This window comes from Oryctolagus cuniculus, chromosome 10, assembly GCF_964237555.1.
Source record: "Oryctolagus cuniculus chromosome 10, mOryCun1.1, whole genome shotgun sequence".
Classification (NCBI taxonomy): Eukaryota; Metazoa; Chordata; class Mammalia; order Lagomorpha; family Leporidae; genus Oryctolagus; species Oryctolagus cuniculus.
The window spans coordinates 121,761,947-121,779,353 of record NC_091441.1 but is presented as its reverse complement, the minus strand read 5'-3'; the positions used below and the strand labels follow the sequence as shown (position 1 = coordinate 121,779,353).

At 46.8% G+C, this 17,407-nt stretch overlaps 1 protein-coding gene across 2 annotated transcripts in view; it reads left to right on the top strand.

Annotated features, from left to right (window-relative positions):
• The window catches only part of LRRN1 (leucine rich repeat neuronal 1), a 38,307-nt gene extending 21,333 nt beyond the window's left edge, over positions 1-16,974 (top strand). For both annotated transcript variants that reach the window (XM_051831912.2, XM_070050023.1), the window contains one exon: positions 13,400-16,974. In XM_051831912.2, the coding sequence (XP_051687872.2) occupies positions 13,574-15,811 (2,238 nt within the window). In that variant the 5' untranslated portion in view covers positions 13,400-13,573 and the 3' untranslated portion in view covers positions 15,812-16,974. The remainder of the gene's footprint in view (positions 1-13,399) is intronic.
• The last annotated feature ends 433 nt before the right edge of the window (positions 16,975-17,407 follow it).

Below are 17,407 nucleotides of genomic sequence, written 5' to 3'. Positions count from 1 at the left end.
TGACACGAGGCGCAGGATTCTGTATTCTCCAGGGGATCCCGGGTTAATCAACAGCTTGGCTATGTATTGCTCTGTTACCCAGTAGGATAGTTAGGGTGACATCTGGTACTTTAAATTTATTTGAAATCGGCTGAAATAATACAATTTCCACTCTTCATTCCCACCGGCCACATTTCAGGCGCACGGTAGCCTTTCGAGAGCTGCTGCCCCAGGTGGAGGCGACGTGGACACGGCTGCCGATGAGCCGGGCAGGCCACGCCCCCACACTCCTCCCTTGCACTTCGCGCCGTCTCACAGAATGCCTGTCGTGTTCCTTTCTCACGCGATGGTGAGCTCCTTAAGGGCAGACTGCGCACACAGTAAACACTCACTGGATATCTTTTGAATCTAATTAAATTAATTTGCCTCAATCAGAGCCATATTAGCAGATCTCTCTTGCAAGTCAACTGACTGATTTCTATCGGGGTCTAGAGGAAAGGATGGGTGGGAAATTTGCACTCTTTTCTTAAGAGCAAGACTTTTTAAAGCGCCGGGTTTGTAACACCTGAAGTGCAGGAAGCACCCGGCAGCTATGCGAGTATTAACAGTCTTAGCACCACCATCACTGGGCACTCGACAGCATATTCTCCCTGCTTGTGCTGTGACTTGCGCTCCGTGTCGAGTGCCCACTAGGGAACGTGCATTCTCACTGGCATCAGATGTCCGGCCCCACATAGGACCCTTCCCCCTTCACTGTCGCTCCCCCTCTTCATGGAGGAACGACACAGGACCCTGCGCTGTTCTTTTGTTTGCTCGGCCCTCCCCGGGTTTGCTGCTGGTTCTTCCCGGGTTGGCTACTATCCCTTCCACCTCCGTGGAAGGGCGGTTCCCCCTGCCACTTTTCCCCACTTCCGCAGGGGAGCGGCACACCGCCGGCCGGCTCTCTCGGGGGCTGCACAGGTGTTCCTTCAGATAGATGTTCCCCTTAGATGTTCCTTGTGCATGTTGTCTCTCTCCTCCTTTATAGTCCTCCTCCGCCAATCCCAACTCTGCTACCCACACGCCGAGTACGCTGCTCTCCAATCAGGAGCAAGTCCTACAGTTTCTTGGTTGAACTGGAGGCAGCTGTGTAGAAGCTGTTACTCCTCTCCCAGCGCCACATTGTGGGAGAGCAGATGCATAGAATAAGGCTTAATTCCAGTAACAGCCTTAGTCCGAGTTGCTCCCCACACTTCACTGCCTGAGACCTTGGCCAAATCACTTCATTTGCCTGGGTCTCCATCATCTATCAGAGTTGGAGGCATACTGGTACCCACCTCAGAGCTTTGAATATGAAATTATTATTTAATAAGTGCTAATCACTGTTAGCGTTCCAGCTGCTCCTGAGCCCAATGAACACGAAGAAGTTAGAAATGAGAGTGTCTACAAGGCTAGAAAACACTTCATTCAGAAACCCTGCCTCCTCCTGTACTATCAGTTTAATTCTGTGAGCTTCCTGTTTACATCCTTGAGTCCAGATTAACTAAGGCAGAGCTATAAATGTTTTGGTAGATGCCTAACTCTTATTTCATTTTTGATTGGTTTGTTTCCTCAGTGAAGGGTTTGGCTGGTAGAGGATGGGACTCCTCAAGACCACTGGGCACAGGGACAGCTACGGGTGTCGCCCAGCCTCTCGTGGGGCAGAGGGGGAGAGTCCTAGAACTGCAAGCGGAAAGCCTGCCTTCCCAGAACTCCATGGCTTAATTAGCATTGCCTCATTAAAATGACCATGGGATTATTTTCTTACCTTCAGAAATACTTCTGGGAATGAGCTGGGAAGGGAAGCGTTGGGGGTGAAGGCAGTCTTAGAGCTGGGGACTCTGCAGGTTGAGTCTTCCTGAGCCGTCGTGTCTGGTGTTGGGTCTGAGGGAGAAAGACACGCGCTCTGTCCCTGTGTATCAGAAGAAAGAAATCAAGATCTGGGACCTGCCACACACTCACGTAAGGTTCGATGTGAGCTGAGCTGCCTTTGCTTCAAGAGCCTTCTGGTATTCTGGAGATACACCCATCCTTGCCCGAGGCATCCAGCAGGTCTCTGTGAGGCCCACGCTATTTGGCGGCAGGGGAAGCCTCCTTAGGCCTCCACGTGCTGTGCCGGGCTCAGATCGTTCCGGAAGGCAGTGGCCTTCTAGAGCCCTGAGTGCTGAGGCCGCTGATCTGGGCGTCTGCTACGCCCCTGATGGTCCTGGTCCTCAGGTCCAGAATCGGGTTCTCTGGGATGGAGCGGGCTCCTGGAGGCGGGGCTTTAATGAGGATGGCTCCGCCGCTTCGCAGGCACGTGTCGGGAGCAGGCTACCTAATTTCTCAGTGCACCAGTTCCCTCAGTGTAGGGACACAGCATTCCCATCCTGGGGATTTCTAAGGGAAAAACGATGCACCCAATACACGATTTTAAAGAAGAAAAGCTGTTCTAGATAATTGTAAGGAAACATTCATTTCCTCACTGGAAGAGTAGATACTCACTTGGGTTCCAGCCCCAACTCTGGTTTTCAGATTGGGAGCGTGAACGGAAGTTTCCATTTGCTGAGGTCCTACCAGACACTCCTCAGCACGTGTTCTCTTATCTGATGCTCAGAAGGTCCACACAAGACAGACACAGCTATGCGTTCCTCAGTCCCTAAGGCTTGGTCCAGTGCTCCAGGTCTTGTACCACGTTGCTTCTCATGGCACTGGGGAACCAGGGCAGACTCGGGGCTAGACAGCTTGTGTGCACCACTGAAGGGCTCCCTTGAGACCACTGCACGTGACCTCTCCCTGAACACCAGGGCTGATGACACGTTGGACCACACCTTCAGTGTAACAGTAGATGGTAAGGGAGTCAGTAAAGTTAGCCACACTGCATTATTACTCCTGAGGCTGCTCCGATCCTGAATGCCCACTTCCAACTCCTACTCATATTTCAAACCCTCTTTACACTTCTTTCGTTTGAATTTCTGTGCCCTTACAGAGCTGGAAACACATGATCTATCACCAATTTAAGAGTTTAATTTCTGCATTTTACATTAAACTTGCAGTCTGGCTCTGCTTATGTAGAACAGATCAACCATTACAATCAATTCTCACGGTATGGTCTTTTTTAAAAATCAATGAACATTGTTTACCTGAGCTAATTTTTTTGAATAACTTCGCCATCAGCATCATAGATTGAGCTGCCTACCTGCACATGATCTACGGCACAGGCTTGAAGAAAACCGGCCTCTGCCTGCACTGCCCTACGCTGAATGAAGTTTCCTATCCCTAACGAGCACCTGACTAACGGAGCACTGAAGGCCAGTGTCTTGGCAGAGTTTCCAGCCCTGCCCAAGTGACAGGGACTGTGAACTTAAAGTAACTGCAGGTTGAGTGGAGCAGTGCAGGATTCTGTGAGCAGACAGTATGGAGATGGGGAATGGAGTCAACCTTGCTCCTGCGAACACGGCACTTCCTTTCCAAGGTGCTGCCTCTGTCGAAGATGCTATTTTAGACATGCCCAGTGACCTCGACGGCCCTCTCTGACTTTAACAGTTTGTGCCACTAAATTTTCCCTGGCAGGCTTGCCCTCTTGCCTTTGGTCAGTACACAGAATCTGAGGGGGTCCATGTTATTCTCTAGGGCCCTCCCTGGCCATGCCAAGCCGCGTACGTGGGTTTGGATTCATGCTAGCTAGCCCAAGCCTTCAGGTTTGCTTTTCTTCTTCTTTTTTTTTTTTTAATTTGCTTTTGTAATTCTTAACCTCAAACTGGTCCAGCCCTGCCATGTTTACCATGCTTGACCAACCCTCCTGAAAAGGCTCACACGCTGGCCATGGCCAGCTCCTCTTAGGAGCTGAATGAATTGTGACCCCAACTTGGATGCTCAGCTTGGAGACCAGCTGTGCTTTTGTATTTTTCCCAGAGCTGCTGGCCAAGGCTGCACCTGCAGCATGATGGCTTTGCGCTGCCCTGAGAGAGGAAACAAGATGAGCACAATCACAAAACCACTGTGTCTAACCTCTGCACACTCGTGTGCTTATACCAACCAAGTACACGGGAGAGCTTCAGGCCTTTCATCAGGGTATCTATTAATTGACAACAATAACAGATAGAAAAAGAAGAAAATAAACAAATTCTTCTCTGAGAACCAAGAAAATGTTCACAGGAAATTAAAGGGGTCGCACTGGGAACAGCTGAGCTGGGGAGGAAGGCAGGTGGGTTTACTTTGTATCCCAGTTACCTGGGTGTCCCTGCCAGTTACCTGGGTGTCTGGATCACCTGGGGGTCTCACCATCCCATCTGCACTGAACGTGGCTCTTCCCAAGAAAAGCAAGCAAAGTGAACTTCCGTCAGAACACTGCTGTGTTTAATAAGCCCAAGGACTTCTTCAGAACCAAGGTTCGTGGCTTACTAAATTAGATTTATAATGATGGAGTATTTGCCCGTGTTAGTTTAGGATTTGTAGTGATCATGTAGTCACGCAGTGCCGCCTGTAGTCGGCTTTATGGGCGGTGGTTCTGGGTCAGAGGACGCAGGCTGGCCGCAGCGCGCAGCCCTCCAGAAGCAGCTGTGTGCAGCTCCCACAGCTGAAGCACGTTGGACGCCTTGTGGGGTGCACACCCTCTCTGGCTTTTCACGTGACCACTGCTCTCTGTTGTGTGAGACCCAACTGCCTGTACCACCTGGCCCCAGAAGTTCTCCAAAACAAGTTTATAAGAAAGAAGAAAGAAAAAAAAATGAAAGAAGACAGGGAAGGAAGGGAGAGACGAGGGCTTGGCTGCAGCGTAGTTGACACCAAGGGAATGCTGATTTGGCCAGGAGCTCTTCCTCAGAGCTCTCTTACTGCACGAGGAATAAAATAGGACGGAAAGTCACATGACATGCTCAAGGTCACCCACAAAGTGTGGGGAAGCCAGAGTTAAGAAGCCCTCATCCTGCTGCCTGCTCCGTGGCTGGCTGGTGAGTGGCGTGGGCTCTCAGCTGCAGCCCCTTAGCCAGCGAGCCTGGGCACGCCCCACTGTGTCCTTGCACGGGGATGCACTCACTGCGTCCTGAGTGCGATATGGAAACTATTACAGCACTTGCTCCCCTGCAGGCCCTCCATCTGCAGTCACCAGCGCACACTCCAGGGTGTTTGGCTCTGGAAAGCGAGTGAGCTACAAAGATGATCTTGGAAACTGGTTAGAGAAAGAAATCTAAGTGTCAGAAAGGGTCAGAGGTCAGACAACAGTGCAAGAAACTAATGTCTTCAGACTGAGAGCAAGTGCCCCCCCTTGTTCTCTTTCTCACCACACACCCATCCCTCCCCAAGGGTAATAAAATACACCCACGTGAAGAATTTGCTGTAATCTCCCTCCCTCCCTCCATCCCTCCCTCCCTCTCTCTCTCTCCACCTGCACCAGCCATCTACATTAGGGTTCAGAACTTGTAGTAAATAATATCTTAAAGGCACCATCTCCCAATCCAACTATCCAATACTTTCTTTCCTCTTCAACGTCCATAAAAAAAGACTTAGATTCAATTTGAGACATCAACTTGCAACAATAGCAGCGAACATCTATGGGACAATTGCTCTGTGCCAGGCTCTCTGCAGGGTCTCTACATTTAACACTGAATTCTAATTCTCTCACCACCCTTGCAAACCAGGTTTTATGATCTATTCTTTCTAAAACAAACAGAAAAGGAAACTGACAGTTAAAAAGCTTCCATCAGTTGCCCAAGGTCACGGAGCTGAATCTGAAGCCAGGTCTGTCTCTTCTGATGCCGCATGCTTGATGCTCGGCCATTTCCTGTCTCAGAAAGCTTGCAGACCTCTCAAGTGGGACAGCACCTGTGCCTGCAGAGGGCCGGCGGCCTTCAGCCACTGGAGACTCTGGTGGGTCCCTCCAGAGTAGCATCTAGCTCCGCTTTGGTCCTGTGGGAGCAGCACATGTTTAAATTTTTAATCTTATAGGGCCAAAATGAAAGCTTGCTTGGACAGCAATCCCATTTCTCCATTATTTAAGCCAAGCCAATTGAATGCTGCGTTCACCCTGGATCTATCTGAAGACCAAGAAAGTTAAAGAGGTGTGTTTTTTTGTTTTTTCTGAACATTATCCACATGGTGAAAATTTGCCCACCAAAGAAACTATGCATAAAAGCATGCATCCAAGGAGATATTTTTATTCATTTTGGGATCCAATTTTATTTCTTCATCATTGTGACTACACCGTCTACGACGTGATGTCAATTTCCAGGTTGTCGGTTGTGTTTTATAACTTGCTTGCCTGCATAGCATTTTAATTTAGCTCTAACGAGATGTTTGGTTTCCAGATTTCTAACACTATTAATTCCAGTAAACATGGATGGAAATATAATGACAATGAGAAATAATAATAATAATGACTGCACCAAACACCTGCTGTGCCCAAGGGTTTTAAGGAAATTCGCTCATTCATCATCTCCCAGTAGCAGGGTGAGAATGAAACGTAAAAGGCAAACTTGATGAAGTACTGGAGGGTCAAATAGCATGTGAGGGCCCACGAGGGGGCACACTCTTTCCCCTACTTTCACGTAGATGATTTTTCTTAGTTATCATAGTTTTAATACATGGAGAATATATCATTAGCCTTAATTTTATCTCTGGAAACTGAGACACAAAGAATTTGAAGATTGCACAAAGTAACACATCTCATAGGAAATCAGAATATAAAAACAGGTCACTTGACACCCAGGAAGGAGTCCTTCCTGCAGCCCGGGAGCTGCTGCAGCTTTCTCCCCTACAGAACCAGAGTACACAACCATCATGATTCTGTGAGTGGGTGTTTCTTTTTGCCCAGCTCCATAAGAACTTGGTACAAAAGGATCCTCGCCCTAACTCCTACCAAGTACGGACGTTTATTAGACCAACATAATTCCAGGGAGAAAGCCAGAGCCAGTGCCAAGCTCACTGATACTGACGACCATGCAGTCCTCTTCCTTTGGAATCTTTATATTCAGAGCAGAGTGTCCCCAACAGATCTTGGGGGGAGGGGGAAGAATCATCAAATTTAATTGCATAATTGTCTGTGGGCTTCTTTTAAATGGGTTCCGTGCCAATTCCAGGACTTTAAAGCTGTGATTTGTTATTTAAGGGATTGTCTCTTCAAGCTGCCAGACTTGTTTGTGGACCCGCACTCTGGTGATGAGCAGGACAGTTTCTTCTCACACTTGACAGACATAGCCAGTCACACCCAGAATAAAGAAGTTTCACTTTTTTTTAATCTGTGCCAGCCACTTTTTATCTGTTACAGACTGAGTTTGTACGAGAAAAGCTGGCCTGCACGGTAGTGGATGTGCTTCCTTTTTGTTGTGGTGAATACATAGTATGAGGTAGGCCATCTCCCGTGTGCATAGTATTCGGTAGGCCATCTCCCGTGTTTAGGGTGCGGTTCACTCACACTGCTGGGCAACAGATCTGTCCCTGCTCAGCTCTTGGCAACCACCTTCCTACTTCCTGTTTCTATGATTTGCACAACTTTGGAAACGTCATGTGAATGGAATCATACAACATAAACTGTTTGGTGATTGGTCGGTCCCACAGTATGCTCGAGATTTGCCCATGTTGTGGCCTGCGTGAGGATTTCCTTCTTTGTAAGAAACTCGATGATGTTCCACTATGTACAGTGGTCGCTGGTATCCATGGGATACCCGTACACGTGCAGTGCTTTTATGAAATAATGACCAGAGAAAAGCACGTGTATATGATTGGTAGTTTCTTTTCTGAATGTTTGCAGTCCACAGATGTGGACCTTGCAGACCTCAGGGCAGACTGTACATACCACATTTTCTGTGTGCCTTCATTTGTCATTGGACACTTCATTTGCTTCCACCCCTCAAAGCTGTTGAGAATAATGTGGCAGTGCACATAGGCATGCAGCGTCTCTTCAGATCCTGCTTTGGATTCTTGTGGATTTCTATGAAGAAGCAGAACTGCTGGACAGCACAATGATGTGTTTTTTAATCGTCCTGAGGAGTCTCCATGCTGTTTGCCATAACAGCTGCACCATTTCGCATTCTCAAAACCAGTGCATAAAGGTTCCTTCCCCCTCCTTGCCAACACTTGATGTTTTGGTTTTCAGATAGTGGATAGGGATAAAGTGATGTCTTGTGGTGATTTTTATTTGCACTTGTCTTAAGATCAGTGATGTTGAGGATTTTGTTTTCATGTGATTGTTGATCATTTGTGTGTCTTCTTTGGAGAACTGTTGATTTAATCCCTTTGCCCAATTTTAATCAGATTATTTTGTTGTGGCTGACATCCTCATGGTGGAGTTAACGGAGCTCCTTACCTATTTTGGACATTAACCTCTTACTTTGGATATTAGTCATTTATCAACCATATAAATGATTTTAAATATTTCTCATTCTGTAGGTTGTTTCCTAAGTTTTTTTGATTGTTTCCTTTAATGAATGGAAGTTTTTTAAGTTTGATATCATCTCATATGTCTGTTCTTGCGTTAGCCACCTGTACTTTAGTTGTCATATGCAAGAACTCATTGCCAAATCCAATATGCTAAAGTTTTTCCTCTGTATTTTCTTCTAGGAGTTTTAGGATGTTAGGTCTTATGTTTATGCCTCTAATACATTTTGAGTTAACCTTTGTGTATGGTATAAAGATTCAGTTTTTTATTTTCCTGTCTGCCCAGCACCATTTGCCGAAAAGACTGTCTTTTCCCCATGATGCAGTCCTGGCCTGCTTGTCAAAGATCAGTATACAGAAGGGGTTATTTTTGGGCTCACTGTTGCATTGGTCTGTGTATCTGTCTTCATGTACAGCATCTTGATTACTGTTGCTTTGCAGTATGTTTTGAAATCATGACTTGTGAAGTCCCCAATATTGTTCTTTTTTTTAGATTTTATTTATTTATTTGAGTGGTAGAGTTACAGAAAGAGAGAGGCAGAGACAGAGAGAATGGTCTTCTATCCTCTGGTTCACTCCCCAAATGGCTGCATCAGCTGCAGTAGAGCTGACCAAAGCCAGGAGCCAGAAGCTTCCTCCAGGTCCCTCACGTGGGTACAGGGGCCCAAGCACTTGGGCCATCCTCCTTTCCCAGGTCATAAGCAGAGAGCTGGATCAGAAGAGGAGCAGCTAGGACTCAAACCAGTGCCCATATGGAAGGCCGGCACTGCAGGCCGAGGCTTAGCCTACTATGCCGCAGCACTGGCCCCCAATATTGTTCTTTTTGAAAATTATTTTTGTGATTCAGAACAGTATTAAGTCTTCAGTCCACAAACATGGATGTCTTTCTGCTATTTGTATTATTTTAAACTTCCTGCAGGGCGCCAGCATTGTGGTACAGTGGGTAACCCCAAAGTCTGCAATACTGGCATCCCATATGGGCACTGGTTCATGTCCCAGCTGCTCAACTTCCGATCCAGCTCCCTGCTAATGACGGGGGAAAGCAGAAGAAGATGGCCCAAGTGCTTGGTCCCCTGCCACCCACATGGGAGAGGCAGACGAAGCTCCTGGCTCCTGGCTTCCACCTGGCTCATTCCCCGCAGTTGCAGTTGTCTGGAGAGTGAACCGGTGGGTGGAAAATACTTTTCTCTCTGACTCTCCCTCTCTCATTGTAAGTCAGGCTTTCAAATAAATAAAATCATCTTCCTTTAGTAATGTTTTGTAGTTTTCCATATACAAGTCCTTCCCCTCCTTTGTTCAATTCATTCGTAAGTATTGTATGTTTTTAAATATTCATTTATTTGAAAGGCAGAGCAGCAGAGAGAGAGAGAGAGAGAGAGAGAATGAGAAAGAGAAAGAGGGAGGGAGATATCTTCCATCACTGGTTCACTCCCTAAATAACTGTAATAGACAGGTAGTGTCAGGCCAAAGCCTGGCACCAGGAACTCCATCCTCAGTCCCCACTTGGGCGGCAGGAGCTCAAGTACTGGGGCCATCGTCTGCTGCCTTCCCAGGCCCAGCAGCAGGAAGCTGGAAGTAAAGCAGCCAGACTGGTAGCCGGCACTGCAAGTGGTGGCTCAGCCTGCTGCGCCACAGCCCTGGCTCTGCTAAGTAAAGTATTTTTGATGCTGTTGTAAATGGGCTTGTTCTCTTGATTTCATTTTCAATTAGTGATTGTTAGTTTATTGAAAGACAACTGATTTGCATGTCGATTTTGTATCCTGTTATTTTGCTGATGTCATTTATTAGTTTGAACTGTTTTTTTGAACTCCAGTTTCACAAATTAAAAGAGCATGTACTGTGTGCACAAAGGTGATTTTCTTCTTTTCAAATTTGGATGCCTTGTGCTTCTTCCTGCTGTCTGACTGCTCTGACGAGGACTTCCCACGGCAGGTTGGGCAGAAGTGGCGAGAAGAAACACACTTTCCTTGTTCCTGATCTTGGAGAAGAAGCTTCCAGTCCCTCACCACCGAGCGTGACTGGAGCTGGGGCTTTTAGTGTGCGGCTTTTATTATGCTGAGGTCGCTTCCCTCTGTTCCTAGTTTGAAAAGTGGTTTTATCGTGAAGGAATGCTGGACTTTGTCACGTGGCTTTTCTGCATCAACTGAGCTGATCATGACTGCGTTCTCCCGCCTGCTAATGTGGTGTATTCGCTGGTTTTCATATACACTTCCTGAACTTCCAGCTGTAAACGCAGCTTGTGCATGACATGTGATCTGTGTAATGTGCTGGTGATTGCAGTTTGCTGGTATTCCAATGAGACTTTATATCAGTGTTCATCCGTGCTATTGGCCTATAGTGTTCTCATTGTGACAATGGGATTACTTTTAAACAGTTATTGAATAGCTCCAGAGAAGTGCCCTGTAGTTTCAGCATTTAAAATGATTAAAGGACTATTAGACTTTGTTCCATGAATAATGTCCTGTTCAGGCTGGTGATATGTGCTACAGGTAACTCAGAAGGAAAAACAAATAGGGATGTCTTCAACACCTTTTCTTTTAAGTAAGTTTAATTCTCTGCTCCCAAAGGAGTTAGATTCAGATTTGGGCAAGGAAAATGTCTTCCTTCGCTGTTTGCTATAATTTCTGGGTTTCTGTAATTGGTTGATTAGTTTGTTTAAAGAAGTATGTGTATGTGTCAAGGAGAAACATGACTCTCTGGAATTACATAAGAAACTAAAACGGGGGCATTACCCATGCCAAAATTCAAGCTATGACCCACAAGTCATTTTTCAGTACACAAGAATGTATTGGGAGTATCTCACACAACATTGCTTCTCCATACATTTCCTTGAATTCAATCAAAACATAAAAATTAGTTGAAATTGCATCTCAGAGTTGTAGAAAGCAGGTATATTCTTTTGTTTTTCTGTTTTGAATTAACACCGAAGGGTAGCTGACAGTAGAAATGCCCTTAATGCTTATCATGGCTCTTGCAACTGTTGGAGGATTACCATAGAAACGAGTGGGAAATGTGTGGAGATGACACTTGCAGTATTTGGGAAGGGTATTTTCTGAGATATGTTTTCATTTCATGGTGCTAAGTTTCGCAGATACATAGGAAATGATGAAGCAGGCAGACGTGGTGTAGGGGGGGAGAGGAACACCGCACCTGTCCCCCCCCCCCCCCACGGAGGGCAGCAAGCTTCCTGCAGCAGGTCGTCTCCCTCCTACCTCAGACTTCCCAGATTGTGCACTGAGTGACCTCATCTTGTTAGGCCAGTAACTTAGTGTGCATTTTTGTAAAATGGCAAAAAAAAATTCTAGTACTTTTTGTTTTTTTATACTAAAGCACGACTTAACCATGTAACTGTCAGTTCTTGCCATTGGCATTGTTTACTTCTTGGTCAATCACCAGGATACTAAGAGCCGCGGTGTGAGCTGAGAGCCTGCTCCAGGTTGCGCGCTGGGCGTGGGCACATTACTCACACTCACACTGGTGCTGTTACTGACTCTGTGCAGTGATCTCGTGCAGGTACAGAAAACACTGTCACTGACTTGCATTCCAACAAGACAAGTGGAAAGAAACACGCAACTCTACTTTTAATACCTTAACAAGGGACTGGTTTAGTCTTGAGAAAAGAAAGCAAACACTGGATCCATGATGGCTTATCCCTGATTGGAATCCGAAAGATGAAACCATTAACCATGAATCTTAGCTTCACATATCAGACCTCACAGGTTTTTTAAAACCAACAGACGGGGACCAGCATTGTGGTGCAGCGGGCTAAACCACTGCCCATGATGCCAGCATCCCATATCAGAGCACTGGTTCATGTCCTGGCTGCTCTACGTCTGCTCCAGCTCCCTGCCAGTGTGCCTGTGAAAGCAGTGGAAGACAAGATGGCTCAAGTACCCAGACCCCTGCCACCCACATGGGACAACTGGTGGAGTTACAGGTCCCTGGCTTCAGTCTGGCTCAGCCCTGGCCATTACGGCCACTTAGAGAGTGAATGAGCAGATGGGAGGTTTTTTCCCTCTGTGTGTCTCCCTTCTATCACTCTGACTCTCAAATAAATAAAATAAAAAATTTTAAAAAACAAATAAAGCCGACACACAGATGGCCAGTACAATGAAATATGCTTAGCTTCCCTTCTTCCTCTTGTACTCTGACAGCCATCATTTAGCAACGACTAGAATGGGTGAGCGCTATGGTCATATGATAATAAAAATCATTAATTTTCGAGAGCTTTTTTTTCATGCGCTAGTCACTATAGCGGGAGCTGCATGGAGATTCGTTTGACTCACTCAGTAATCCTATGCACAGGGTACTTGTGTGACCAAGCTGACTTCATAACTGAAGGAGATTAAATAAGATCTCCGTGCTCCACAGCTACTAAGTGGCTAGCACCTGTCTCTTAAGATTGATGAAATCCTGCGGGTGAGTTATGCACACATGTATAATAAGGACGCCTGTGGTTAGCGAAGGCTAGTGGTGCAGTGGAAGAGGCTTTTCATTATTTAATTCAGACATGGCTATTAGAATACAGGATAAACAGGTATCTTCCCTTCACAGGTAAATCAAAAATAAAAAAATAATTGCACAAAAATAATTGAGCCTGAAAAGCACTGAATGAATATGTATACAGACTGTACTATTTGGAAAAGAAGGGATTCCTAGAAGCAGAGGAAACTAGTTTTCAGTCTTTAATGGACTACCTACCGTGCATTACGCAGGCGTGCCCTTTCAATGTCTTGGAGCTGTACGCATGCCTAATGCTGACGCCGCCTTTGTTTTTGGAGAAATGACCTCTGCGTCTGTGGTTTAGTGACTTCCCAGTGCTTTCGATTCCGGTGCAATTGTGAGAGTGAAGGGCTGGGTTTGGAGTGCAGTAGGTGGGACACAGCGAGAGTGCCCTGCCGTTTACGCTGTCCTGTTACTGTGAATGCACTTCCAAGATTTCTGTCATCTCATTTGCGAGTGGCTGTGCCTCTGTAGTAAACACAAGGGGCGGGGGAGTGATGTGGGAAGTGCGGGACCGGTGTAACGTGTGTCCTCATCTAACTTTCAGGCACGTTTCCAGAGTTTGGTTTGGCTGCAGTAACTCACGCCGCAGAGCCGTGCACATGCCTGGGCTTAGGAAACACAGGTAAAAAACTGCCGACCGCTGCCTGCCTTTCAGGAGCTCCAGGAAACCACGTTTGGGTTCCGGAATTCCTCAGACCTCAAGCAGGACCTCGCGTGGATGTGGACATCTTCTGCTTGCTGTCTCGGCTGCGCGTTCTTCCGGAGCTCGCGAGGGCCTGGCGTCCGCCTGACTCTGCAAGCCAGCATGGCGAGGATGAGCTGCGCGGCAGCGGCTTGCGTGTTGGCGCTGGGCCTGCTCCTGACCTCCTTAACTGGGTCTTCCGCGCCGAACAGCGAGTGCCCACAGCTCTGCGTCTGTGAGATCCGGCCCTGGTTTACCCCGCAGTCGACGTACAGAGAAGCCACCACCGTCGACTGCAATGACCTCCGCCTCACCAGAATTCCCAGCAACCTCTCCAGCGACACGCAGGTGCTCCTCCTGCAGAGCAACAGCATCGCCAAGACCGCCGACGAGCTGCAGCAGCTCTTCAACCTGACCGAGCTGGACTTCTCCCAGAACAACTTCACCAGCGTTAGGGAGGTGGGGCTGGCCAACCTGACCCAGCTCACCACGCTGCATCTGGAGGAGAACCAGATCACCGAGATGACGGATTACTGTCTGCAAGACCTGAGCAGCCTTCAGGAACTCTACATCAACCACAACCAGATTAGCACCATCTCTGCCAACGCTTTTTCAGGCTTAAAAAATCTTCTGAGGCTCCATCTGAACTCCAACAAACTGAAGGTTATTGACAGCCGCTGGTTTGATGCGACACCCAACCTGGAAATTCTCATGATTGGGGAAAACCCTGTGATCGGAATTCTGGATATGAATTTCAAACCCCTCTCAAATTTGAGAAGCTTAGTTTTGGCAGGGATGTATCTCACCGATATTCCTGGAAATGCCTTGGTGGGCTTGGACAGCTTGGAGAGCCTGTCTTTTTACGACAACAAACTGATCAAAGTCCCTCAGCTTGCCCTGCAAAAAGTCCCAAATCTGAAATTCTTAGACCTCAACAAGAACCCCATTCACAAAATCCAGGAAGGGGACTTCAAAGACATGCTGCGGCTGAAGGAGCTGGGCATCAACAACATGGGAGAACTCGTGTCTGTGGACCGCTACGCCCTGGACAACCTCCCTGAGCTCACGAAGCTGGAGGCCACCAACAACCCCAAACTCTCTTACATCCACCGCTCGGCCTTCCGAAGCGTCCCCGCCCTGGAGAGCTTGATGCTGAACAACAATGCCCTGAACGCCGTTTACCAAAAGACGGTGGAATCTCTCCCCAACCTGCGTGAGATCAGCATCCACAGCAACCCCCTGAGGTGTGACTGCGTCATCCACTGGGTCAACTCCAACAAGACCAACATCCGCTTCATGGAGCCCCTGTCCATGTTCTGTGCCATGCCGCCCGAATACCGGGGGCAGCAGGTGAAAGAGGTCCTGATCCAGGATGCAGGAGAACAGTGCCTCCCCATGATAGCTCATGACGCCTTCCCCAACCACTTAAACATGGATGTTGGCACTACGGTTTTCCTAGACTGCCGGGCCATGGCTGAGCCAGAGCCCGAAATTTACTGGGTCACTCCAGTTGGAAATAAGATAACGGTAGAAACCCTTTCAGATAAATACAGGCTAAGCAGTGAAGGGACCTTGGAAATATCTAACATACAGATTGAAGACTCGGGAAGATACACGTGTGTTGCCCAGAATGTCCAAGGAGCAGATACGAGAGTGGCCACAGTCAAGGTGAATGGGACCCTTCTGGATGGTACCCAGGTGCTGAAAATCTCTGTCAAGCAGACGGAATCCCATTCCATCCTAGTGTCCTGGAAAGTGAACTCCAACGTCATGACATCAAACTTGAGATGGTCCTCTGCCACCATGAAGATCGACAACCCCCACATAACCTACACTGCCAGAGTCCCAGTCGACGTCCATGAGTACAACCTCACCCACCTGCAGCCATCCACAGATTACGAGGTGTGCCTCACGGTGTCCAACATTCACCAGCAGACTCAGAAGTCGTGCGTAAACGTCACCACCAAAAACGCGGCCTTTGCCCTGGACCTCTCCGATCAGGACACCAGCACGGCCCTCGCTGCCGTGATGGGGTCAATGTTCGCCGTCATCAGCCTCGTGTCCGCGGCTGTGTACATTGCCAAGAGATTTAAGAGGAAAAACTACCACCATTCATTAAAAAAGTACATGCAGAAAACCTCTTCCATTCCACTCAACGAGCTGTACCCTCCGCTCATCAACCTCTGGGAAGGTGACAGCGAGAAGGACAAAGATGGCTCTGCGGACACCAAGCCCGCCCAGGTCGACACATCCAGAAGCTATTACATGTGGTAATCCCGTGGATATTTTGCTTCTGGTAGTAAGGAGCACAAAGACATTTTTGCTTTATTCTGCAAAAGTAACAAGTGGAAGACTTTTGTATTTTTGACTTTGCTAGTTTGTGCCAGAGTGGAGACGATGGGTGGATAGTTCAGATTTTTTTTAGCATAGCGTATTGCAAGGGTTTGACACAGCTGGCAGCAACTCAAGGCTTCCAGCTTGTGTTTGGTTTTTATTCTTATCATTATTATGGTTATATTATTATTGTTATTATTATTATTATTATTATTTTAGTTGGTGTGCTAAATCCAGTAATGCCATCCTAGCTACGATGCTCAATAAATGGATCACTGGAGGCTGGGGCTCCCCTGTGCTTTCACCAGTAGCATGACCCCTTTTCTGAAGCCGTCAGAGAAGGCACCTTGTCCTCCAAGAAGCTAACACACAGCTCTGAAGCAGCATTGAACCTTTTGTAGCAATCTGGTCTACAGACTTTTAACGCAAGAAGCTAAGTATAGACTTGCTACCTTCCTTGAATGATGTCAGTTGACTGTACTGTAATGTTGTATCAACTGAATTGAATGTTTGCCTTTGAATCATGATTTTTCTTTCTTGTTTTATTTTTTTGTAATAGTTAACCAGGCTTAGAATAAGCTAACAGGCAATAGAAATATGTAAGCCAGAGTTTTTTAATGTAACAGACTACATGTTAATTGTTACCTTATTCTTTTTATCTTTAGTAGACACTTTTAAAAGAAAAGACAATAATTTTGTTGTGTTTCACTCACCAACATGTGGTGTATAATGAAGACAGAACTATAATAAATTAGTTTTGTTCTGATTTTTTAGAACAGTTGCAATAATGTATCATTTATAGTTCTTGCTAGTTGAAGTGGTAATGTTTTTCACATCTATGAAAACAACAACCAAAATAAATCAGTTAAGGCATGTTGCTTTTTAAAACTAGGCCGTAAAAAGTTTTGAACTCTTTTTCTAAGGGAAGAAATATATATTTTAATGAAGATATTATTCTAGTGAATAGGATTTCTATATTTTCAATAATATCACTGACCAGAACCGAAGGGGGGAGGTGTGGTTCATATGAAGAAAAAAGGTGTATTATTGTAACCGTGCATAAGTAAACAAACATGCAAAAATATATTTGAATACTTTGGATATATCATTTTCTGCAAGGCTTTTGCTAAAATCTGATTTCATTCCTTTAGTGTCCACATTCTCCATGCAGGTGTAACACAGCTATGGGGTGCTGTAGCTCATGTGACATGGTACTGCTCGCTAACAGTGGTCTGTGCTGAGACCAGCAAGGGGTTAACAGGAAGTAGAACAACCTCTGCACAGCTGGCATTTTTCATCCAAAGATCTAGAATAGATAGATGCTTCTGGTCAAATTAAGTGAAGTTTAGAGCGGAAGGAGCTGGGTTTGGGCGGAAGGCCAGTTCCACAAAGGGCAGAGTGAGCGGAAGCAGACTCACTGGACGCTGGAACTGGGAAGGCTGAGCAGAGAGCAAGCTGGCTCAGACGGCAGCTGTCGGCTCGCTGAAACGAAGAGGCTGCGGGACCGAGAGGAAGCAGGCGGCAGGTGCACAGGGA